Source organism: Marmota marmota, unplaced genomic scaffold (genome assembly GCF_001458135.2).
Source record: "Marmota marmota marmota unplaced genomic scaffold, marMar, whole genome shotgun sequence".
In the NCBI taxonomy this organism is placed as follows: domain Eukaryota; kingdom Metazoa; phylum Chordata; class Mammalia; order Rodentia; family Sciuridae; genus Marmota; species Marmota marmota.
In genome coordinates this window covers 233,521-258,946 of record NW_026000119.1, presented here as the reverse complement: position 1 = coordinate 258,946, position 25,426 = coordinate 233,521, and the positions used below count along the sequence as shown (strand labels likewise).

General features: G+C 34.1%; 1 protein-coding gene across 3 annotated transcripts in view; it reads right to left on the bottom strand.

Moving 5' to 3' along the window:
* Mapk10 (mitogen-activated protein kinase 10) overlaps window positions 1–25,426 on the bottom strand; it is a 174,287-nt gene that overhangs the window by 24,318 nt on the left and 124,543 nt on the right. For all 3 annotated transcript variants that reach the window (XM_015499180.2, XM_015499176.2, XM_015499179.2), the window contains exons 8-9: window positions 24,994–25,176; window positions 21,368–21,492 (exon numbers count right to left, since the gene is read on the bottom strand). In XM_015499180.2, coding sequence (XP_015354666.1) covers window positions 21,368–21,492; window positions 24,994–25,176 — 308 coding nt within the window. The remainder of the gene's footprint in view (window positions 1–21,367; window positions 21,493–24,993; window positions 25,177–25,426) is intronic.

Below are 25,426 nucleotides of genomic sequence, written 5' to 3'. Positions count from 1 at the left end.
TAAAGGAAAATAGGAATACTGTCCCCATGGAAATGAAAAGAGGTGTCATGAAGGAGGGGAGTCAGCCTATCCAAATGTCCTTGAATGTGACACCAGAGACAACTGGCAATTTTAGAGGAAACAGTTTTACAATTTGAGAAGTAAAACAGAGTAATTATGATTAAATAATAACTAGCTTTTTACAGGGACTTGGTAAAAGCTACTTCCACTGTTAAAAGCAAAAATGTAATAAAGCAAAATGTTTTTCTTGATTATTTGTTCTTTGAAATTAAAGAGGCAAGAGTATGTGTATTTATAAACAAACTGAACATACCAATAGAAACTGAAACATAGGAGATACACAGGAAAGAAAGAGAACCACATGCAGAAAAGAAAGACTACCAACAAGAGTACTATACCCTTTTTTCTGGACTCTATGTAACTAACTCTATCACAGCACTCTTATCTTTCCCCTCAACATTTTTTATATTAGTACCAATTTTTACAAAGCTGATTTTCATGTATTATCTCATTTGGTACTTATGACCATCCTTCTCTTTTAAGAGGTGCACAAATGCAACTAAAGCACAAAATATTAAGCAGTCTATCAATAAGTGGTGGAGACAATATTTAAATCCTAATCTACCTGAATACAAAATCCCTGGATTTTTGCATTTTTCCAATTAACTATGGCTTATAAGATAGTTCGTCCTAATTTAATCTATTTAAGTAAGTACATTTAAAAGTTTCACAGCCATAATAATCAACACAGAAAAGCAGAGGGAAAAAGTTAATGATAACTCTGGCTGGAGGGATCCTCAAAATGCTATTAACTAGTGTATACACAAAATTTCCATGTTGTGCATTGTATTGTGATGCTGCCACCTTGTGGTTGCATTTGGGAAAAAAGAAGATCAATTAAGTAAAGGGTACTAAAAGGTGAGATCATCATTTGTCAATTTGCTCTAATACAAGAGTTCTCAACTAGGGCTACAAACTGAAATCAACTAATAGCTTTAAAAATATTTATTCCTGAATGCCACCCCCAGAGATTCTGATTTAATTGTTTCGGGATGAGGCCTGGTAATGAATATTTAAAAATCACCCAGGAATCATAATGTACAACAAATATTAAGACTTTTATTCTAAGCACGTACACATTAGTAAACACAAGTTTCGTTGTTTTACTAAGAATACTTCATTTCCATTGAGGCAAGACAAAGCATTTAAAAGAAAATTTTCTGCCTTCAATGATAGTAGTTTTGGTAAAGTGATTTCTATATTTTAAAGAATAGAACAAAAAGATTTGTGAATTACAATTAAAGCAAACATAATATTTATATGTCATAATCAAGTGAAGTCTGTAGGCAAAGTGAGCAATGAGAACCTCTAAGCTTCTTGAATAAGTCATATATTTCCTGAAAGGAGTAATAGATTACTTTGTCCAGTAATCGCTACTTAACTGTGTGGACCCTGGTACTAGAAGATGAGTGACCTCGGGAAATTCATTCAGTTTGCAATAAATTGTTTCATTTACTGCTTTATTCAACAGAAAACTAATTCTAAACACAAGACAAATATAAGTTAATTTAACAAACCTCTCTTGAGAACTAGCAAGTTTGAAAGCACTGCATTGTAATGCATTCTATACAGAAAGTACTAATGTTGCTTGGAGACATCATAGCACTAAGTGACCAGGGAAACTTTTGAAAGCTAGTACTGCAAATTTTAATTATAATGTGAACTGAGTGTAATTAGAAATCTTAATTAAATAATGCTTCAGTGGTTTGACAAGGAAGTTAAATTCAGTTTTCCTCAATTTTCATTCTATTCTTTAGTTTTCTCAGGTATTAGGTTATAAATTTGTTAACTTTATACTATTTAAAATTTAGTCATGTCCTGAAAATGGAAATCTCTTTACTCCTCCATGGAAATTAAAATTTTCTATGGTTCTTTAACTAAAAAGTCTCATGACTTATGCCACAAATCACCCAGCACCCAAGTCATAAACTTTTATTTTTTCATTAATTCACTTAACATGTATTTATTAACTAACTACTATATGTTATCAGTCATTCTTAAATTCCACCTCCCTCAAGCCTCAGGTCTAATTAATTTCAATGCATGTAGATTATTAGCTTCTAAATATCTAATGAATCATCCTTCCATGTCTATTCTCTGGCCATCAACAGCTGTAATGTATGTTACTAAAGATCTATACCTTCACCTTTTGCCTGCCTTGTCCCTGCTCCAGTTCCAATTTGCAGACAGAATGAATTTTTAGAAACTAAAATCTGATAATACTATTATACTTGCTAGTAAATGGCTTCCCTTCCCCTAGGATAGAGTGTGCCATCTATAACAATTCTTAGAAATGCCTTTACCCTGGTTCTTACTTTCCAGCTCCAAATAATTTTTATCTTTTTTCATTGAGTTACCCCCAAAGATTTGCAATTCTCCCAACCTTCTCTTGACCTTGGAATTTGTGTGTATACCTTTTATTCTGCCTATCTTTCTTCACTTGGATAGTTCCTGCTTTATCTTTCATTCCATTTAGATACTATTTCCTCCAAGGAGCATTTTCTAACTCACATTACTGAATTGAGTTTTCTATGTGATTCTTTCATATGATTAGTTTAAAGTCTGGACTATGTATTATTCAACATTTACTTGTCTTCTCACTAGATTTGGAAAAAATAATCAAGAGCATATATTGAGCTTTTGTTCACCAACGTCTAGTATTCTACATAATACATAGCAGACATTCAATAAGTACAAATAAATGAATAAAGAGCAATTACTGTGTTCAAACATGCACCATATATGAATTTGGATATACTTGTCAGTAAAAAGATAAAATAAGTAATGATGTGTTTGAAATTATTTAATTAATTTTACAAACCAACAGATTCCAGCTTTATAGATATATATATTAGCCACACAATCTTGGTCCAGGAGCTAAACACCACCAATATCCATGTGCCTTAGTGTCTTTAACTGTAAATATAGATTTAAAATTCAAAAAATAGCTCTCTCTCTGCTTCCTGATCACCATGTGAGCTGCCTTCTGCTGTACTCTTCTGCCATATTGGTCCTGCCTCACCTGGAGCCCTGATGAATATCTATGGATTGAGACCTCTGAAACTGTGAGCCCTCAAACAAACTTTTCCTCCTCTACAATTGTTCTGGTCAGGTCCTTTGGTCACAGCAGTGAAATAGCTGACTAAAACAGAAACTGGTACCGAGAGTGGGGACATTGCTGTGACTAACCTGACCATGTGGTTCAGAAGCATTTTGAGCTTTTTGGCATTGGTGGGAGGAATTTTGAGATGCTTAGCAGTATAAGCTGGAGATACTTTAGATTGTTGTAAGCAAATGGCTGATTCTGCTGGGAGCTCAGAAGACCAGAATGCCAACAGGACAGCAAACAGAAGACAGGGCTAAGAAGGGTTTCGAGGAAAAGGAGGACACTACTGGAAATTAACTAGAGGCCAATTTCTGGCTGGGACATTATCTGAATTTTGCCTGTGTCCTGAGACCTTCAGTGAGGATGATCTGGCCATGAGCACACCATCTAAAGCTCAAGAAAGTAGAGGTGAAAATTCTCTCGAGACCAGTGGGGCACCCTTCTTGCACAAGGTGGCCAGGAAGGTTTTTCAACATGCTCAGCTACCCAGAAATTCAGAAGCTGCTGCAGCCAGGGTCTCTGGAAGCTTGGCTACTGCTCAAGATGGCACCAGATCTTGGCATCAACGTCATGTTGTTGGTTCTATAGGAATGCAGGATGTTGGAGTAAGCGGGTTGTGGAGGCTTCTACCAATATTTCAAAGGAAGGCCTTGAAAGCCAGGCAAAGTGCAGCAAATTCGGAGTCCCTGCAGGTACTCCCTGAGAAGGCAAGTTGTGGAGATTTGAAAAGAAAGCTGAAACTGCAGTGCAGACACCCCAAATTAAGAAATGCCAGTAAGGTGGGACGTGTCCTAGGAAAGCTGCAGGAATTGAACAGAGACAAGCCAACAGAGAGGCCACTTGGGCTTCAACCAACAAGGCCATAGGGGAGGAGCTACACAAGCCCTTTGGAGAGGACATCATGCCTTGTGCTTCAGATTCCAGACACAGATCTACAGGACCTGTTTGCCCAGCTGGATTTTGGTCTTGCTTTGGTCCTATCCCTTCTTTCTATGCCCCTATTTTTGTAAATGGAAACATTTACTTAGTACCTTTTGATATTGGATTGCCCTTAATTTTATAGGAACTCACAATGTGAGGTTGTGTTGAGCCTCAGAGAAGACTGGACTTTAACTTTGAGCAGTCTTGGAACTGTTGAGACTATGGGGACTCTTGGAAAGGGAAAAATGTGTTTTGCATTATGAGATGGTTGTGAGCTTTTGGTGGCCAGGTGCAGAATGTTGTGGTTTGGATGTGAGGTATTCCCCATAAGCTCACATGTGAGACAATGCAAGAAGGTTTAGAGCAGAAATAATTGGGTTTTGAAAGTCTTAACCCAATCAGTGAATTTATACCCTGATATGGATTAACTGACCAGTAACTGAAATAGTAGGGTATAGTTGCAGGAGGTGGGAATTGGAGGCCTGGTATTGGGGTATATATTTGTATCTGGCAAGTAGAGACCTCTTTTTCTCTCTCTGCCTTCTGATCACCATGTGAGCTGCTTCCCTCTGTCACAGTCTTCCGCCATGTTGTTCCTGCCTCACCTGGAATCCTGAGGAATGAAATCAGTTGTCTGTGGATTGAGACCTCTGAAACCATAAGCCCTTAAATAAACTTTTCCTCCTCTAAAAAAAATAAAAAGAAAAAAGAAATAAAAAATATTGATTATATTACTATTAAGGATCCAGAAGTGTTTTAAGTACTTCAGATAGAGCCATGTCCCAAAGAGTCAATGTCTCTCTGTTTGTGGATCTTTAACTCTAGTAAATGTGTTTGACAATTAAAAGAGATATAATATAAAACATTAATAATATTGAGAGAAAATAGTAAGAAGCTTGGGTATAATAGAGTGTTATTCTAGATAGGATAATCATGGATGAGTTCTTTGATAAGGTAACATTTGAGCAAAAGTTTTTTGAAGTAATGAGGGAACTATGTAATTAAAAGGGGAAGAATGTTCCAGACAGAAGAATTGTAGTGCAAAGACATCAGTGGAGAAGCTTGCTTATCATGGTCAGAAGAAACAAAAAGGCCAATATACTCAGGAGAGTTGAAAGGGGAAACACAGAAAATAAAATCAGAAAAGTAAGGAGGGGCAAAATAAAGTAGAGAAATATTTTCTACACTGCCCTCATGAAAAAAATTAAAAAGATTGATTCATTATTACCAGCACTTACTAATGTAACCAAGAATGTGACAAAAATATCAAGATATGAAGGTTTTGCTACGTGTGTGTGTGTGTGTGTGTATACATGCTAACTTGGAATATCAAGCACCTTTCTTACTAAGGGTTGTACTATAATTTGGAACAGTAGTGAAATAGACCGAGCCTTGAAAGCTATGATGAGTACTTGGAGCTTTACTATAATACAATGAGAAGTTGCTGGAGCGTATTAGCTGAGAAATTATGTGACTTTCACATATTAAAAGGAAAACTTGAGGCACTTTAGAGCAAAGACCACAAAGGACAATAGTGGAGCTGGGAGATGAGAGACTATTACATGATATGTGCAGATGATTGTATGGACTGATAGATGCTGAGTACTTATTTAGAAGGTCATCTCAGTAAGATTTGTTGAGAATAATGATCATTTTCTAGAGTTTTCATAAGGTTTTAATAAGATTGTATATGAGAAAGGGTTTTATAAACATAAAGAAGTGCTCAGCACAGCACAGGGGAATACAATTCAAGTGACATTCATTGATCATACACTATGCATCCACCATTGCTTTCTGTTCTCTGCACTCAGTAGATAAAACTGTATTTCTGCTGCCAAGTAACTTTGAGTAGTAGAGTTGAGGGAGATAAAGACAAAAATGGATCGAATGGAAACAATATGTGATATAATGATATGTGGACAGTTCTCAAGGAAAAGAGCTAATTTAAAATTCTGGGAAGCAATAGCTCTTCTTATAAGACCTTCTTTCCATAGGATAAAGGACATGTAAGCCTCATCAAGATATTATAGAACATAAAAGAGCTGAAAAGAAACTAGAAAAGGTTCTAGGTTAAATATCAACACAACACAGTATCACAGATACTGCTGAGTCAGCCCATTAATGCCACATGACATTTGAAACACTGTCCTACAGAAACAAAGTAAGTGAGAGAAAGGGATTTGGGGCACTTATATATCCACAATATGAATCAATAATGAGTTATCCTAGATATATTAGCCACAGAAATCACACTTCATCAGTTAGGATCAATGAGTAGCCCTGGGATATGAATCCATGGTGAACACAGAAACAGATACAGAATCAGTAACTCTCTTAAGGTAAACAGATTTAAATAAACTTTACTACTTTTACAGGAGTATTATCATATTTAAACTTAAATATATTAATAAGTTTTTCAATTCTATAATATTTACTGATTTTATAATGCATAATTTTTTTTTCATTTCAAATCTTGCTATTTTCTCCTCCCATCACTGATCTCTCTGAAAAAGTTTAGAATATGACATCAATGTTTTGGACTAATAAAATATTTTAGTCAGGTATAAGGACTTCTGCTAATCTGGTAATAACTGCCTCTTATAGTGACATGGATTCAATACATTTGGAAGATTATACAAGTATTTATGTATTAACATACAAAATGATTTATCATTAAAAATTAAAATATCATTAAAATATTTTTGTAAATTTATTTCTATTTTAAATTTCTTCAATATTCAAATTATTAAAATACTTCCTTTGTATAGAAAAATAGAATTTTCAAAGGATTTGTGATGCAATGAAATGAGAATAGGCTTAGAACCTTAGTTTTTAGCTGTGGGTCTAGGTAAAATCATTTTAAAATTCTGTAAAATGAGATCAATAATACCTAGGTTAGTATTTTCCAAGTAATAAGGTTATTTTTGCTGTGATAATGGAGAATAGGAACACTGTAGGAAAGGTAAATAAAACATATGAGTCAATATGAGAACAATTCAAGAGTGTCATTAATATTTCTGAGACCCTACTTTCTTTAAGGAATACAGTTAAAAGCTGATACAAATGACTGTGGCAAAACACTCATTCTCAAGTTGCTCCCAGAGTGAAAAATTCTAAGGCACATGTGGTGGGCAAGGATGCTCTGGGGCTGGGAGGTTGAGGTGGAGCACAATCACCTGAAGGTGAGAAATTATTTCCAATTAATAATGGACCCACAGGCATCTGACACACCCCACACATCTCAACAGGAATCTTTACTTTAACAACATAGATGAGTTGGTGACTATGCCACTCAGGTATGTTGGGGAAGAAAAAAGCTTGAGAAACAAGCATAGTCACAGAGAACATCATACAGATGTAAGGAATTACTACTATTGTCCTACTTTTCTTTTCATCCAGTAGTGAAACAATTCAAGGACTAATTTGGAAACAATTAGTGGTTATAATCATCTTCACATAACTATCAATTATATTATGAATAACAAGAACTACATATTTTTGCTATTTGAAATAATGAAGGCTTAGTAGTGGTATATAATTGAATTACTACATAAATTTAGGTGAACTGAATCAAAGTAATTTATTCAAAGTATGATGAGACCTTGAGTCCAGATTGTTGACAGTGAATGGTTTTCATGTGACATGATCTTTGTCTTCACACTGTAGCTCTTGGTCCTCTCCCCATGCTTGAAAACTCTTGGTTTGGAAAAGCTGGAATATGTGTAACCATATTTTAAACTCACTAATTGCAAGTGAATATTTTGCTTAGATTATAGCTAAATTTTCCATTTGAGGAGAAGTTACTAATTATTTAAGAACGTCTCTGTGTAAGGATTCTAGCTAGGAATAAACCTTTCTTTGTGATTAAATAGGAATCACAAGGCAATAGAGCAAGGAAAATGAACAAGCCTGTCTCAGAAAAAGAAGTGATAGCAGATTGCTCTACTCTGAAAACAGCACTCCAGCACATTTGTCATGAAACAAAGTCACCAAAATTGCTTTTTGCTGAACAAAGTCCAAAATAACTCACATCTTAGATAAGAAATTTTCAGAAAAAGAACCTGAGGCATAGTGATTATATTCATTGCTTCTTTCAATGAAACATGAAAGAAGTTCAGTTTTCCAAATGTACTTAAAGAGAGACATCAGATTCTCCTTGGAATTAGAAACTATGGGGCGTTCCTTTTGGATATCAACTAAAAGTATTTTTCATAAACAGTAAACCCATTCCCTTTCACAAGATATTGTGGGCCACCACTCTACAAATGACCCTGTAAGTCTCATATTAAACCTGAGGCAGGTTTTAGAAAAGGTTTTTATCATTCTTACAACCGCCTTGTCATTAGAAAGGGCCATAATAATTTTATTATAGCACATACTCTGTGAAAGACCATAAACTTTTAGTAGACTTATAAAAAGGGAGTATAACCTTTTCAATATTCTGCCTCATCGTTGGATGAATTCATTCTACCTTTTTCTCACATATAACCAGTGCCCAAGGGCCTAAGCAATGGTTTTACACTTGGGAAGAATATTCAGATCCAGCCTCTTCCCTGACTCTGAAGGTTACAAAGATTTAGCACCCAAGAGTCCTTCTGCCTGTTCTGGTTCTGATTCTTTTTGCAACTGTTCAAACTTCCAGTGCATAAAGAATTTTGGTCTTAGGTCTTACTACAATTCTCATGCTATTCTGACGTCATCTCTAAACTTTTTATTTGGGGCTAAAAGAAAAAGTAAATATAAACATTCTACAGTGTTAAATAACTATATAACTGTTTTCACACATTCACTTTCAGTCTCATTAAAGATTATCCTTTCTAATTGTTTCTCCCATCTCTCCTAGAATGTGAAACTTCTTAATTTACCTCTCAACCTTGATGGCATGACTGACTCTAAGCTGAACTTCTCAAATGAGATGGTTGGTTAATTTAATCCTACGATCTCTTCTGCATAGTGAAAAACTTGGGCCCTTTTGTGTGTTTTTGTTGTTTTCATTTGGTTATTTTACTTTTTTGTGCAATGCTCAATATAACCAACTTTTTCTTTTTCTTTCTTTCTTTCTTTTTTTTTTTTTTTGGTACTGGGCATTGAACCCAGGAGGGGGCACTTAACTACTGAGCCACATCTCCAGTACCTCTGCTCTTTTTAAATATTTTATCTAGAGACGGTTTTGCTGAGTTGCTTAGTGCCTCACTAAATTAAGTTTCTAAGGCTGGCTTTGAACTTGCAATCCTCAGCCTACTAAGCTGCTGGGATTATAGACATACAACACTGCACCTGGAATTAATCAACTTCTTAGAAAAAAAAGAGAAGCAAAAATTTTTGGAGACAAACACAGCAAAGAAAATGTATGTTGCAAAGGAAGTAAGTCTTTAATTACAAGAAATAAATTAAAAGCAGATGAAGAAAGTTGAATCTCCATTCTCATGATACCTGCATCATTCATTGAAGAATAATGTGACCAGAGAGCTATAAACCAACTGCCAATTTAACCCTTGAAAGCCTCCCAGCCCGAGTAAAAAAGCTAGATACTTAAATAGTACACAGTAGCTGTTCATTTCTGTTTCTTGAAAAATACCATTTTAAAATTGCCTAGGACATCAGGAAACTATTTCTATAATGTCAAAACTTTCAAAAAAATCATAACAGTGCAAATAGAAGGCATAGCATTTTAAATTTATCAGTTGCTTTCCTCTCCATTCTGTTGCTAAAAATAAAAACAAGATCTTTACAAATGAAAGAGACTTTTAATACAAATACAAAATTATCCCAAGGAAATAAGCTATAATTCTCTACAAAGTGCACTTAATGTCTTAAGTCAAAGTTCACTTAGGCCTATAAACAATAGTTAAAAGTAAAATATCACTATTTTTAGACCCCTTAACATAAACTTTCTCTACAAGTCCAGTGCTTTTTATATTTTTAAGAATTATATTTGGAGTAAAAGAGCTCCAGAAACCTGATAAAGCTTATGAGCTGTATCACCAGGAAGATAGATATATAGACATAATTATAATTTCAGAATCTTTTTCAAAAGTCCCCTGAATTTCCTGCAGCAAACATAATGGAGTCATAAGAAAGCTGAGTGCTAGACTGTGAGCTCCTGAGGGCAGGGAAATAATTCCCTCATCTGTGAGTCTTGAGCTCCACTATAGGGTCAGCATCACATAAGGGTGCAGTAAGCACTTGTTGTGTTGAATAGTACAGGATGGATTTTAAAAATAAAGAATATTCTGTTAAAATTTAATTGTACAATTAATTTGCATTGAATCTGAAAGTAAAGGAGCAAAAAAAAAAAAAAAAAAAAAAAAAAACCATTTCAAGTAGCAAAACTATGTAGGAATTTAAGCAGGGCTACCCACCAAATAAGTGTTCTGCTTGGAGTAGAACAAATATGGCCTATAAATCACAGAGTTTATAAATAATAAATATGTAGGCTTTGCAGAAAATCAAAGAAGAGACTTCACTAGTAAAGAAAAAGGTATGTCTTGAGAATGAACCATTCGACCATTCCAGTTTTTTATGCTTTCTAACCTGATATGTTCAACAGATTCTGAATATCCCAGTGAATAGAAATGAAGATGAATCTTTCTTTTCAGTAGAAAAATTTGCTAAAATTAGACACAAGGCACTGCGTTCTGCATGAAGTACATATTCCTATTATAAGTCATGTAGGGAAAGGAGCCTCTAAGAGCAGGTGGCTAAATCTATCTACAACAAACATTTTGACAAGCTCCCACCAACAAAATATGTGGCATCAAAACAATCCAAATGTGATTCAGAAGATATCTTCACTTTCACAAGTGAGACGCTGGGCATGCAAAATGTAATGAAGTTATATTTTCTCTGGAAGGCAATTAGTAAATTGCTTAAATTTTGCTGCTGAAAGAATACATCAGCAATGAACAGATGGAAATTTAAAACTCTGCAAATGCAGATATTAGGAATTATAGACATTCATTTAACTTTCACCAAGCAAATGAGAACCAGAAAATATGAATTGCTCTTTCTATAATTAAGCACATAATTAGAGTGCATCAAATTCATATCCATTGTAGCTCATGTTTCTTCCCACTTATTTCTAAAATATATATATATACACACACACACACACACACACACACACACACACACACACACTTTCTGAGCCTAACAAAACTACTTAGAGTTCATATCCACACTAAAAGGGTCTTCCATGACAGATAGATGGCACTGAGCTATTTCTTAAATTAAGCCTGCCAAGGTGTTGCGTTAGCTTTTTCACAGTATGACGCATGCTGCAATAATAAGAAATCACAAGATTCAAAGAGGTAGTCCTTGTGTTAGAACAGATGGAGAGAACAGCTGAGAGAGGGATTCAGCCAGTTTATTAACTCCATGTGAGTAGAAGAAATCATATTTAAAAGAACTCATAGGAACATTAGTCTGAAAAACAGAATCTAAATGATGGCAAGTGGACAGAAGAGAATAAGGATGCTCCACATTACAACATCCCTCGGTGACTTCTTTGTCTCTCTACCTCTTAAAACCAAAAGGTCATCCATGACCTACATGCAAATTATAGACCGAACCAGTGAACCAGTGGGAAATATTTAGTCTTACTGTCAAATTTAAAATGCAGAAAAAAATTCATAGCATAGAATGGAAATAAAATCACCAATATGCTAAATATTTTAAACAATTAGGCTTTTCCTCAAACTGAAATGAGGTAGTTTATCCTACTAGTGGAAATACTGAAGAAAATATATTTTATCTTTCCTTGATATTCATAAAATTCCAGAAACAATATTAGAAATCTTTTGAAAGTAATTTTCTTTATAAAAGCTCCAAGTAGGAGTTTTTGGGGAAAAAAGATTGATGTGCTTTATCAAACAGTGATATATTTAGATGCAAATATAAAAGAAAAAACGTTATATACATTTTCCAAATTGAAATCCAAGATAATAAACATGATTCAAATTTCTTGAGAAAAATAAAAGAGACTTTTTCTTTCTTAATAAGAGTGGGTGCACATACATAGCTTCAAGAAGCAAGTAATTAAATCCAAGGTCATAATCAGAAAGGCAGGCACTTTTAATGAAAAGAAACAAAGGCTTTCTCTACCAACAAAATGTTAAGAGAAACCAGTTATTTTTATTTTAATAAAATAAGATATTTCTTCTTTTGTTATAGTTTTCAATTTTCTCCAAAAATTCCTTAAAGAAATCAAATTTGGGGCTGGGGCTATAGCTCAGTGGCAGAACACTTGCATAGCATATGTGAGGCACTGGGTTTAATCCTCAATACCACATAAAAACATAAATAAAGGCATGCTGTCCATCTACAACTATAAAAAAATTTTTTAAAAGAAATCAAATTTTACATTTCTGATTTTTTAAAATATTGTACTGAGTTGCTATTAAATTTTATATAATAAACTTTATATGCAAACTGACTGCATCTTCAGGCACAATAACGGCAAATACAAATAATATCTATAGATGGCTTTAAGCATGAATCTGTATTCTGTGGCAGAAATCAAGAAACAAAAACAGTACTCTCAGAATTTCAGATGGATGAATTATTCATAAACTGTCTTGAAGACATGCCCTAACCTTCTGATATTACTCACCAAAGGAAAATGCCAATTACAAAGACTTTAATCCCTTTCTCCCAAAGGGGGAGACAGTCTGTGCAAAGAACTGTTTTCATTAATAACTAATATAAATCATCTTTTCTAGGTACTTCATGTTTAATACACAGTTCTAAACTAAGGCTCAATGAGTTAATAAAAAGATTACATGATATTCAAAGCAAGCATATGTATGTGTCAATCAGTGGCTTACCTCCAAAAAGGGAACAACTACAATAATTTTTTTTAATATAGATGCATTAAATTCATAATTACTGTAGCTCATATTTTTCCTTATCATTCCTAAATGATAAGAAATCACTTCACTGTTATAATCAATATTCACTGAGCATAAAAGAATCTATTAAACATATTTATAATCACGTATACACATGGAGTCTAAAAGAGTATAAAAAGTACATTTATAATTATATATATTTATCAGCCTATTCTTTACCATGTTGTTTTAGGAATTTATTATGGATTCAAGAGAATTCAGTAGTTAATGAAGTTAAAGTGAAAGTAGAAATACAACAAAAAGTATTCATAATGTAAGTGAAATAGTGCCAGTAAGTGATATTCATAATCAAATAATGTTAGCTTTTATTGTAAAAATACATTCAAGGGAATTAAAAATAAAAGGTAATAATAAGTGACAATAATTCCCTACTACTACCCTCAACTATTTGAATTTTGTTTGAAGGATCCAGATAGCCAATGCATTTATAGATGAGTCTTTAAGCTATAAATTTAGTCTTTCCAAATAGTTAACATAACAACTTTATAATTTTTTTCTGTTATTTAGTAATAATCTACGCATTTCATTTACCAAAACCTGGCTAGATCACTGTTTATATTCAGAACCAAATAGTTGTCCAAGAATTATAGGTAGAGATAAATATGCATAATATGTAAATTATTATTCAAAACAGTTGATGCACATCTGGTTGAAGATTAGTGGATTCTCATTGCAATTTAGTTATAGCTAATTAATACTGGGAGGTACATGTCATTACAGATCTCTCTTCCATTCAGGAAATCATATACTAAACATGTTAAATAATCAAATCAAATAAAAAGTTTCTCCAGGAGACAGTATGTTATCAAAAGTTTCCATTCTATAAAAATTTCCATTAGCCATTAACTGAATATAAATCTACCAAGTGCAATGAAAACAGAAAACTTTTTGTTTATTATTTTTAAATTTACTGCAAATCACCATCATCTATGTCAGTGTGGAACGTAAAGAGTGGGCTCGATTAACATTTACAGAATCAGGGAATAAATACTATGTTGTTAACAAATAAAGGCTGTCTGAACAGCTTGTAGGTACTGGATTAAAAAAAGAGAGGAGATACGAAATGAAGGAAAGACAAAGTAAGAAAGAAGTGTATGAGAAGGAAGAATGACAGAAGTTTCTCTAGTGTACTTTGCCTACTTGTCAGCAGAAGAGTAGAATTAAAGGAAGACTCAACTACAGAAAAAAGATAGCTGAATCCTTTCACTGCCCCATGTTGTCCAACAATCCTGTAGGCTCCCCTTCAGCCCACTACAAGCTGGAAGAGAGACATAAACATATAAAAGGGGGAAGCACACATATTCAGTGAAAACCCCAGTGAGAAATGCTCTTCTGCCAGGACTATCAAGTTAGTATTTCTTGGCAAGAAATCATAAAATATTGAAACCAATTAAATAGTTACCGAGGGTAACATGACTGTGTGCCTGAGGAGGTCCCCCAAACCTTCTAACCTCCAAAGTCTTCTCTCCAGTGTAGGTGCAGTTCTTTGGTTACTTCCCTCTTATTTGGGGATTTCAGAGTGACTAGGCAATGATGACTAGGTAAGTGACATCGCTGGGTGCATATACCCACATGTGTCCTTATCCAGGATCAACTCTCTATCTCAGGGGGCTGACCCCTCAGAGATGCATTTCCCCTGGGCTCATCTGTCAGCCTCAGGGCTGATCTCAGCCAACAGAAGGCAGACACTACCAGGAGATCAGGACACACTCCACTCCACTTGTCCCCTCCCTCTGTTCAGAAGCAAATGAATCTCCTCTGTGTCTTTGACTCAAGTTCCCACAGGGCAGGCCTATCACTGCTCCCCCTTGGATCCAGTAAATTATCTCTTCATTCTAGGGCTCGTGGTTGCTACCTATATTAGCTAATCTGGGAGAATATCTGCTCTGGCTTTTGCACAGTGATCTAAGAACACTCTAAGCTTTGTCTCTGTTTAAATGCTCTTTAGGGATGCATCTGAGATGCATGTCTCTCCTGACTGCCCTGCTGGTCTTAACTGTCTGCCCTACCTTATTTGTCTACATGTCTGTATCAGCTCTTACTCAGGATGACAGACCAAATTCTGGAGCCTGCCGACCACAGGCTTCTGATTTATTTTTCTGTTCTTTCTGATCCTGTGCCTAGCTCTACTCTATTTTCTCATCAGGGTGTCTGGTTCTGTGTCCACGTAGCTGCTCACAATTGTGGAGTTGATATTCTAAGTGTTGATAATTGCTGAGCTGCAGCGCAAAACTACTCTGCAATGACTCTAAACTCTTAAGATTTACCTTGAAGAGATTTTTGGAGATAGGCAACATTAAAATTTACATTTGTCTGTTTCAAGAAGATTGAAAATAACACACATTTCCTGCATGGTTGGCATCCCTTCTCTGCCTTCTCTTTGGTAATATCTAGTAATATACAATAAGATGACACATAAGAAGATGATAAAATACTGTCAGATAGTATATCTGCTCAAAGGGCATGAAATCTGTGATGTAATAAAATAGCTTAACACAGTCAGGTTAACTTTTTCCTATAAATTCTTTCATTGTAGGCAAAAACTATAATCCCTAAAGTAATTAAATAGTAAACAGTAATATCAATAAAACTTTTAAGGCTCTATTAATTACCTTATGTTATGAACAAACAGTAAAATATGTAACACTGCTGACTACTCTGGGCTTACATTTTCTCAGTGCTTATTTTAATTGAACTTTGGCATTATTACACATGTGCTACCTTGCTTCCCAGGTGAGGCTCTCACTGGGAATCTGAAGGTCAGGTTGTTTAACTAAGGCTATTCAGTATAGGGAGATTAAATTTTCACTCAGCCTGGCCCCAATTCCCAAACTAATATTTAATTAAGTAAGAAATATCCGGCAAGCTCAGCTCTGACCCTGTTCCCTAATCACTCTCCACCCAAACTGGTTAGATTAGTCACACTTTGTCTTTGGTCTATTCAAGTCAGCCCACACAGGACTGCTACCCTTCTTGGGATCCTCAAGGACCTTGGTTCATGCACTCTTGAACAGAATTCTCAGATGCCAGATGCCTGACTGACTCAACCTGCCCCTCTGTTCAGATCCCTGGAGCACCATTTCAGCCATTAGAGATGGTACCTGGGCCTCTCTGAATTAGACCCTTTAACTTAGTGGTCTGACAAGCTGATCACTCCTGACAATAAAGTCTGACCCCAACACCTGTCTACCTTAGGGGATGGTTTTAGTGTCAGAGGTTGATCCTTTCTTTTTCTCAAGAATCGAGAAATTAAGAAATGTCCTCTCATCCCACACAGTTTAAATTGGCTTCCTTATGATGATGAATTTGAGTTGTGATGTCTTTGGTTTGGTGATGGAATGTACTTCTCCCTCTTCAGCTCCTACACCCTACTCTCCTTCTCCCACTTGGTTATGTACAAATCTATAGAAACCTTTAATAAAGATTCTTACACTCAGGAGTTTTTTCATGGCGCTCTGAAGTTTAAAAAAAAAATGGTTACATTTTTCCAGATGTGATGGTACATGCTTATAATACCAGCAGTTTAGGAGGCTGAGGCAGGAGAACTGCAAGTTTGAGGCCAGCCTCATCAGGGCCCTAAGCAACTTAGCAAGACCCTCTCTTAAAATTAAAAATAAAAATGGCTGGGGATGTGGCTCAGTGGCTAAGTCCCCCTGGGTTCAATCCCTCATATCAAATCCAAAAAGTTACATTTTATGTCCCTCTTAAATACTCTTCTTACTTGCCCTGAGAGGTAATTAACTCTACCTTAATTTAGAGTTCACCAAAGAGATCAAAAGTTCTCAGTAACCCTATCCTTAGGGAGCTAGGTAAATGCCACCATTCTATCCTACTAGGGTCTCTAAGCTTAAGAATCTGTTAAGAAAAAAGGCAACAAAATGAGCCTTATTCCAGTATTTTTCTTCAATGGTGTACACAGAAGATAGTAAACTGAGTCCCCAAAAGAATCCTGAATATCCCCTACTTTCCTAAAATAAAGTTATAATAAAAATTTGTGGGCTTCATACTTTGTTTTCTTTTGGTTTAAACTAATGGCACTGGATGGCCTTACATTTGGCAAAGTAGATGTGTATCCATCATCAAAAACCAAGGACCAACCCGTTAAAAACATGTAAAAACTACATGACCTTTGACAGGTAACAGGCACGAGCAGTGGGAACATGAGGTTAAGGGGATAATTCTATAAACTGGGCCCCCTGTGCTGACCCCACATGCTCTCTTTAAAAAACAATTTACCTGCAACCCTACCTGGCTTAAGTCAATAGGATATGTCACATTCCTGAGTGAACAACCTGCTATCTACAGGAGAAATGCAGGCTTGTTTTGCCAGTAAGAAAAAGACAGGTTACCTTGAAGCAGTCAGGGCCACAACTTTTGTGATCCTCCCACAGACCAGATCCCAGAACTCAAAAAGATAAGGATAATTTACCCTAATCATTAAATCTGTGAGAACAAGTTCCAACTCAACTTGTTAGCATGGGCCATAGTGATTCAGCCTTGCTTCAGACATTTACCATGTGTAGTAGGGACTTGAAAGTCTGATACAGCTCTGCTGTGGGTCAGAAGTCAAGAGGTGGACCTGGGTGGGACTCTAGAAACTTCCGAGGGACTCCCAATAAAACTGGAATGGGGAGGGGGGTGCTATCCTTCTCCCCTCTGAGAGGACCCACTCTCTTCCTTGAGAGTTTCCCTTTTTCCTATTCCTTCCAATAAACTCTGCTATTTCTTTTACTAATCTCCTTTCTTGCCTGGAATCCTCTCAAACAAGAACACAAAAGGCTGGGACCTCTGGCTTTGTCTCTGTGGGAAGATCTCCTCTGCAACAGTTTTTAATAATTAACCAAAAAATTGTTAGAGAATACTTTTATATTCCTCAGCCAGCTGGACTTTTTCATCAGATACAACTACCTTTTCCTAATACCAAAAGGTAGTAAAGCTTTTCATGTAAGTCATAATAGCAATAGTAATAACAGTGACAATACTAATGATGATTTATACGCTCTTTACTGGCTGCCATTGCTGTACTAAGCATATTACAAGCACATATTTTTTAAATTCTTAGAACACTATATTGTAAGTATAACACAGGACAACTTGCTCAGTTAGGAAGACTGAGTTGCAGAAAGTTTAAGAAATTGATCAAAGCCAGCTACCATGGGCAGAGTAAAAATTTAAGTCAAACCCATCTTTTCACATCTATAAAGGTGCAAACAACTCAATAGACTGCAATTGAATGCAATATCTTTACCCTCTTGATGAACATTGAGCCAGTTAGAATATCAACCCATTATTTCACAAAAAAGGATTGACATTTAGTGTGGCCTTTGTGCTCTTTTTTGGACATGAACTTTTGTTACTCTGAGCATTCTTTGACTAAGAACTTGCTAATAATTTGGGCAGTTATAACTTCAAAGTCTTTATACACTACTGTATTGCACACATAGGCCATTATTCAGCTTGATATCCAGATTTTTAAATTTTCAGCTTATGCAAATATAATTAATTTTCTCTATTAGAGTTCTAAAAATATTAATAGGCTCATCTCTCTTGATTTTGGAATTGTGGTTCTTTGGGAAATATGTGTAAGATAATGTACAATATGATTAATAGATTAGTACATAAAATATTTATCTACTTTTTTTTCAACATCTCCTGCAGATATCAAATTTTCCCACATCTTCTCCCTTATATCTTGTTCACTTGTGTCTATTTTCCTTCAGCAAAACTAATTTTTCTTTCCTCTGTGAATTTCCTGCCCTCCCAAGCATTACTTGTGAGTTACTTGACAGCTGCTTGAACATGGATCTCCTTGATGACCTCTAATCATGGGACTTCTAATTAACTGATATTTCCATTTATTTGTTTTATAAAGACACACTAGAGTTTATTATGCAAAACATTCTTTTCAACCCTGGCAGACATATAACTCCACTATAGCTTTGCCAAAAGTCTATAAAGAAAGGTCCTTTTATTTTAAATACATATTCATGTCCAATTACGAAGACATTAATCCTACTGGTACTACAAAAAGCATAACTGACTTCTAGCACTTTCTGCTTCTAGCACTTTCCAGATGTCACTTCCTATTTGTGGTTTCTGTAATATATTTTGCAGCATAATAAACTATTCTTGCCCTAGGATCAGAATTCACTGCAACATTTGTAGATACACGACAATTTTACTCTTGTATAATCAATGATCCTAGTCTAGATGCCAAATATATGCTTGTTTTTATGTGTACAGATTCCTTGTCATAGATCTTCATTTTGTAGAAGATTCTTCTCCTAAACTTCATAGGAGAATTTTATTGTCACTTATTGTCATCCCTGCCTCAGTATAACAATTTTGAAAAAGTTGAAAAATAGACTCTTGTATCTTTGGTATCCTTTTATCTTTTTATCCTTCAAAGAATTTTTTTCATAAAAAGTTAAAATAATTTAAAACTCATTGGCATTATTCTAATATGTTGTTACAGAGTCTAAGCAACTGTCTCTTTTATAGGCAACATAATTACAAGTGAATTACAAATGCAGACTTTATGACTCCAATTAAACTCCAGGCCACAATCCATTAAAAACAGATTACATTCATTAAATTAGATCTAAGCAAAAAATAAATATGCCATATAATTCAAACTATCAAAATAAATGAGGAGCAACAATTTCAACTAATTTGTTTATCTACAATTTTTATCAATACAACCAAAAATATCTTTTTGAACGTTATCAGAGCAAAAGTTTTACATTTCATTTTCACACATGCATACACATATTTACATATGTATGTAATATATACATATTTACATATACATGTATAGATGAGTGTTTATATACATATATATCTATTTTGCAAAATATATATGTGTATTATATATAAAATTCTCTACATATTGCCTCACTTCATTTTATTCCAAGAACATTGGAAAATATTTCCTAAGCATAAGAGATTGCAAGAGGTTCCATACTTTAGTTACAAGAATGTATATTCATTTTAAGAAAATCATAAACTCAGAACTATTAAGTTAAGGGAATTTTATTTTGTAAGAATCAAATCAAGTGACTAAAAATCCTAAGCAAAATAAAATGTCAACATCGTTGTAAAACTGCTTAAGTAAGCAGGTCTTAAGAAAAAGTTGTGCAGTTTTTGTCAGCCTTAGCAGACATATAACTCCACTATCGTTTCCATGTGGGAGGCTCACCACTGTAGTGTTCTCTCTGAACCTTTTGAATATTTAATGATCACATTACCTATGCAAAGGAGCTTGCTGCTTGTGTTTGTAAAGATCAATTCTACCTGGTCCTCACTATCATCTCTCAGCCTCTGCTTCTCTAGTGAAGAATGAAGAAATGAGGATTATGTAAATTTAAATTTAGCACCTGTCACATGTGCAAGTACATGATGAGGCAGAGGAAAAGAAACTGAAACATAGCAAAAATATCTTCAAGCATACTCTGGGGTATGGAGAAGGGTAAAAAGTAAATAGTATTTCAAATAAAAGATTAGAACAGATTGAAACACATGCATTAGAAAGTATTATGTTATAAAAAAAAATGAGATAGTTTAGCACAGATATTCTAAGAATTTGAAGAGATTCTGACATTTGTGAGAAAGGGTAACATTGCTGATAGTAACATTTAAAGGAGGTGCAAAAAGCAAATTCTCATCAGAAGGCCTATATAACACATGTGGACAACAGCAATATACATTGCTCTACTAATCTGTAGCCCAGTATAGAGAAAATGAGATAAGTAAAGATGTAAGAAAGAAAAGTAGAGTCAATATTTTTCAATTGTTGACAAATAGTTTGAAGATAAAAGTTATGGTTCTAAGAAGATTCTTAAGAAAGAAAAGATATACCACACTATGATATTCACTTTGGAATCAACCTTAAAAATAATGCCTGTATTGAAATACCCACTTTTTCTTGTCTAGCTCATGTAGTTTCACAAAGTCACCATTAGCTTGATAAAAGGTTTCTAACTGAAATATTAAATATCACATGATACTAATAGACGTATTATTATGAAACAGAAGCAAAGTAGCTTATCCTGTACTGGGTTTTCAACCATGAATCTTGCATTGGAAGAGGCTAAAAACACATTGGATGAGACATACAAACAATTTAATGAACACAAATGGTAAATGTGCCAAGTACATCTAAAGTTTGGACTAAATCACCCCCTTTCATAGGAAGTCCTAAAAAACAAATTCATTTAAAAGATAGTTAAGGAAAATATCTTTTACAGGGGCAGATAATGGTATTTTTGACCTAGAATTTTTTTGTGTGCCCTTCTGGGGTTCAATCCTACTAAGAGTTTACTACAGCTAAGGTTTGTTTATGGAAAGAAAATAAAATATGCCTCTGCCTTACCGCCTCCACTTCAGCAGGATCGTACCAGACGTTGATGTAAGGGTGCTGTAAGGCGTCATCCACTGATATCCTCTTGGCTGGGTCAATCACTAGCATCTTTGACAACAAATCCCTGGCTTGGCTGGCTGAAACAATCAATGAGAAAAACAACCAGCAAGATTTTTATTTGTTGTATGGAGTGGAAACTAAAGCAAAAAAAAAAATCAACAAATATCTTGTTTCTAAATAAATATCAAGTCCATTTCTGGATATTCTGGAAAAAGAAATTAATTTTGCATCTCTTTCTATAGGTCTCGAGGCCTAAGGCATCATCTAGGGCTCATTGAAGTTATAATATAAATACACAATTATTCATTTAACATTCAAATAACTTAAGCAACATTCACCAGAAAGTTAATATAAGCAAAATAATTTTCTTAGGTAATCTGGATGACCATAGGCTGAAGGGATAACAAGCATAGAAATGCAAATCCATGATGTTTGATAGTGATGGCTCTTTGAAGATAAGCAATGTGTATTTTCATGTTCTCATTCATATTTTAGAATTATTAAAATTTGAACTGAATTCAAATTGATGAGAGATCATATAGCCCCAATTTATTGTATGCATGAAAATAACCTGAAGAGTAGTAGTGATAGATATGATATCATTCAACTGGTGAATTGTCATTTTAACATTTTGTGATCATCAGGCACTTTAAATCAGTAGAATCATGATTTCATGAAATCAAGTAGTTAATGGCTGAAGTCCGTTCAATGCTACACATGACAGCAATGTAAAACTACATTATGTTTATGTTACTAAGATTAATTTTATGATTATGGGTAGTATTAGTTGTAAAGTTATTTAGTGATAATCAGTAAGCATATTTGTTTACGAACACTAGTAAAGCCTCATTAATTTTTAATCTCTAAAAAATATATAAAATTTTACAAAAATTACTGTTTGAATGGAAATAAATATCTTAAACCGAAATTGTTATTCAATTGATAGAAAGGTTTAATAGTAAAAATATTCAGATGGTTCCAAATATATAGTAAAACTTCAAATTAAAAGGAAAAGAGCCTCAATTGATTTAAGAATAAATCATAAAAACATGGATATATATCAATTTTTATTTCATCAATTTTTCAGAGAAAAGCAACTAGGTAAGTTGTGTAAAACTGAAAATAACATAATATGAAAATCAGAAAATACCAATTGTCCCAATAAGCTTGAGTCAACCACTGTATCTATGGGCATATTTTTTTGGTGCTATTTATTTTTTCAGTTATTTGTTGGTCAAATATTTTTCATATAATTTTAACAAAACTACAGTTAAAATGTAGCAAACCATTTTCACTTATTCTGTATTTTCTTGTGTCTTCACATTTCAATAAAGAAATCTTCTGATGTCTTGTTCTAACATGAAAAATCACTAGTTAACTAATCCTTTAGGATATTTTATGTCTATTAACCATTTTCCTGGTAAATTCAATCACAGAAAATCATTAGTATTATTTACAAATAGAAGTTTGAAGCTTATAAGAATAATAAAAATATAAAAAGACTTGTATGTTAATTCAAACTTTAATATTTCTCATTACTAGTTTGAAAGACTTCTTTGATTTATAAATGATTTTACATCTATTTTCCCTTTTATTGTCCTATCAAACCCACCATATTTCACTTTTTAGAGCAGGCGCTGGAATAGGGCCATGAACTATATTAATACCAAATCATCTTAGGAAGAAATAATAGTAAATATCTTATGTCTGAAACAAAATGAGGAAAATATTTCAATGCTTTATCTTTCATTTGCAAAAAAAAATCTGTTATGCTCTTTTTCAAATATAATGAAATATATTGTTTCTTTTGGCTATTGTATGTTATGATTCTTAACAATGTGGTAATTTTACATTAAAATTAAATTAAATAATCATAACAATAATAAAATAGTTTATCCTTTACAAAGAATATAATTATAGAGGTTCCACTTAAAAATAAAACTCAAGGGGCAGGGGTTGTGGCTCAGTGGCAGAGCGCTTGCCCCTCACATGTGAGGCACTGTGTTCAACCCTCAGACCACATAAAAATAAACAAACAAAATAAAGATATTGTGTTCATATATAAATTTAAAAAATTTTTAAAGTAAACTCAAGAAAGTTGGAATTACATGACAGAGCATGATATACTTTAATAATTTTTCTATAAGTACTGTCATTATCATTCAGTAGTTTAATAAGAGCTTTGCTGTCTTCACTTGTTATACTACAAGTGTCTTCATCAGAAGGGATGATTTTACCTAACATCTCAATTAGCATCCCGAAGGAATAAATGCTAAAATATCTCTTCTTAGAGTATTAGCTCTTTCCTAATGTGCATAAAGATAATGTTGATCTTAAAAATGATTGAGTTGGTAATAATTTAGTCCATACCATACCTAAAGTCCATAGGAAAGCTAAAGGAAGAAAGATCCACTGTGAAGCCTAAGTATCAAGAACAAAGGAACAATATGGAATATTTAAAATACACTAGGTAAAAATTTAGAAAATAGTAGCACTGCATTATAGTGTCTCCGTCTCATTTAAGTCTACCATAGATATTCAAATTTTGTTAGTTATGTCTATAGATCAGAATTCTCCACTGAACACTTAGGGTTATGTTTCAAAGCGTACGTCTTAACTTTTTCTTTTTTGATCACATATAAGTATTTTTAAATATATTTTTTTTATTATTTTTAACAGTATTTAGTATTTGTTATAAGCTCTGAAGGCACTGTATTAAGTGCAACATTAAGCAAATTAATCCTCCCAACAAATCCCTGCCTCCATGTGTACAAAGAGATAACTTGCCCAGAGTCACACAGATTTCAAGGCACAGTGGCAGAATTTGAACCTTGAGTGGGGTTGGGGCTATCAGATTTCCTTCAAAATGAGTTCTCAGGAGTGTCCTAAAGTTTAACAGAAAATAGGATATTATTTATCTTACAGTTAATACATTGCCAAATTTGTGCCTAGTTTCCAAACAAATCAAAGGTCTTTTTACTTCAATATTTGGGGGGGGGAGATACTGAGATTTGTTACTCAAGTTATTAACTGCAGACATCATGGTAGAAAAGAATCACTTGTTAATAAGTGTTTATACTGAATAAAAATGAATAGGTGAAATTTCATTTACCACTGTCAACTGAAAAAGCACTATAAATAGAAATAAAATGCTAAAATACAAATAAAAGAAACCCACAATACAAATAAAACAAACTCAAACATCTGATTTTATAACTCCAAGATTTTACAACTGAAAACAGGCACTGAAAATATTTTCAGACCAAATAGAAAGGATTGAAAGCATGATGGATGTATATTACATTGGTTTCTGAAACTTACTTCAAAAAACGATTTAAGTTTCTAAGTATACTCTATGAAATAGTTAACCTAAATCTTGTTAACACACTTTATTCTTACCCTTCCTTCTGAATATCTAATTATAAAGTCCTCAGCCACTCCCCTTGGTAAAAATGGTCTTTTTAAAAGTACCCTTTCCTTAACTTGAAGTAGTTGAAGTTAAAGGTAGGTCTCTAAACCACAAGCTATTTAGCTTCTGTCCTGCACAGAGGTTCTCAAGTTGTCTCTGGAGGGCCTACCTTTAAGTTTATTGTGCTCAGAGTCCGCTGGGAAGAGGGAATCTGGAAAGAGCTTGGGGAAGGTGAGTCCTGCATACTTGGGCCGATTCTCCACATAGTTTCTTACTGTGGGTTGCAATTTCTTCATGAATTCCGGGCAAGGTGTTCCTAGTTGCTCAATTACCTTATTCCACTGGTCAATATCTGAGAATTTAATGGTTAAGGGAAAAAAAGAAGTGCAGACCACTAGCTCTTGCCTCTTGATCATCAAGAAGCTAACATTTCAGAATCCTGAACCATCATCAATAAAAACTGGAGTTTTAATAACCAACGTAAGACAAACACATAAACTTAGAATTGTCAAGCAATGAGTCCTTCCAGAATTTTGAATCTTCTTTTGGAACTTACACACTTTTGGAAGACAGTATTTTTTTTAAACAAAAATAGGATTATG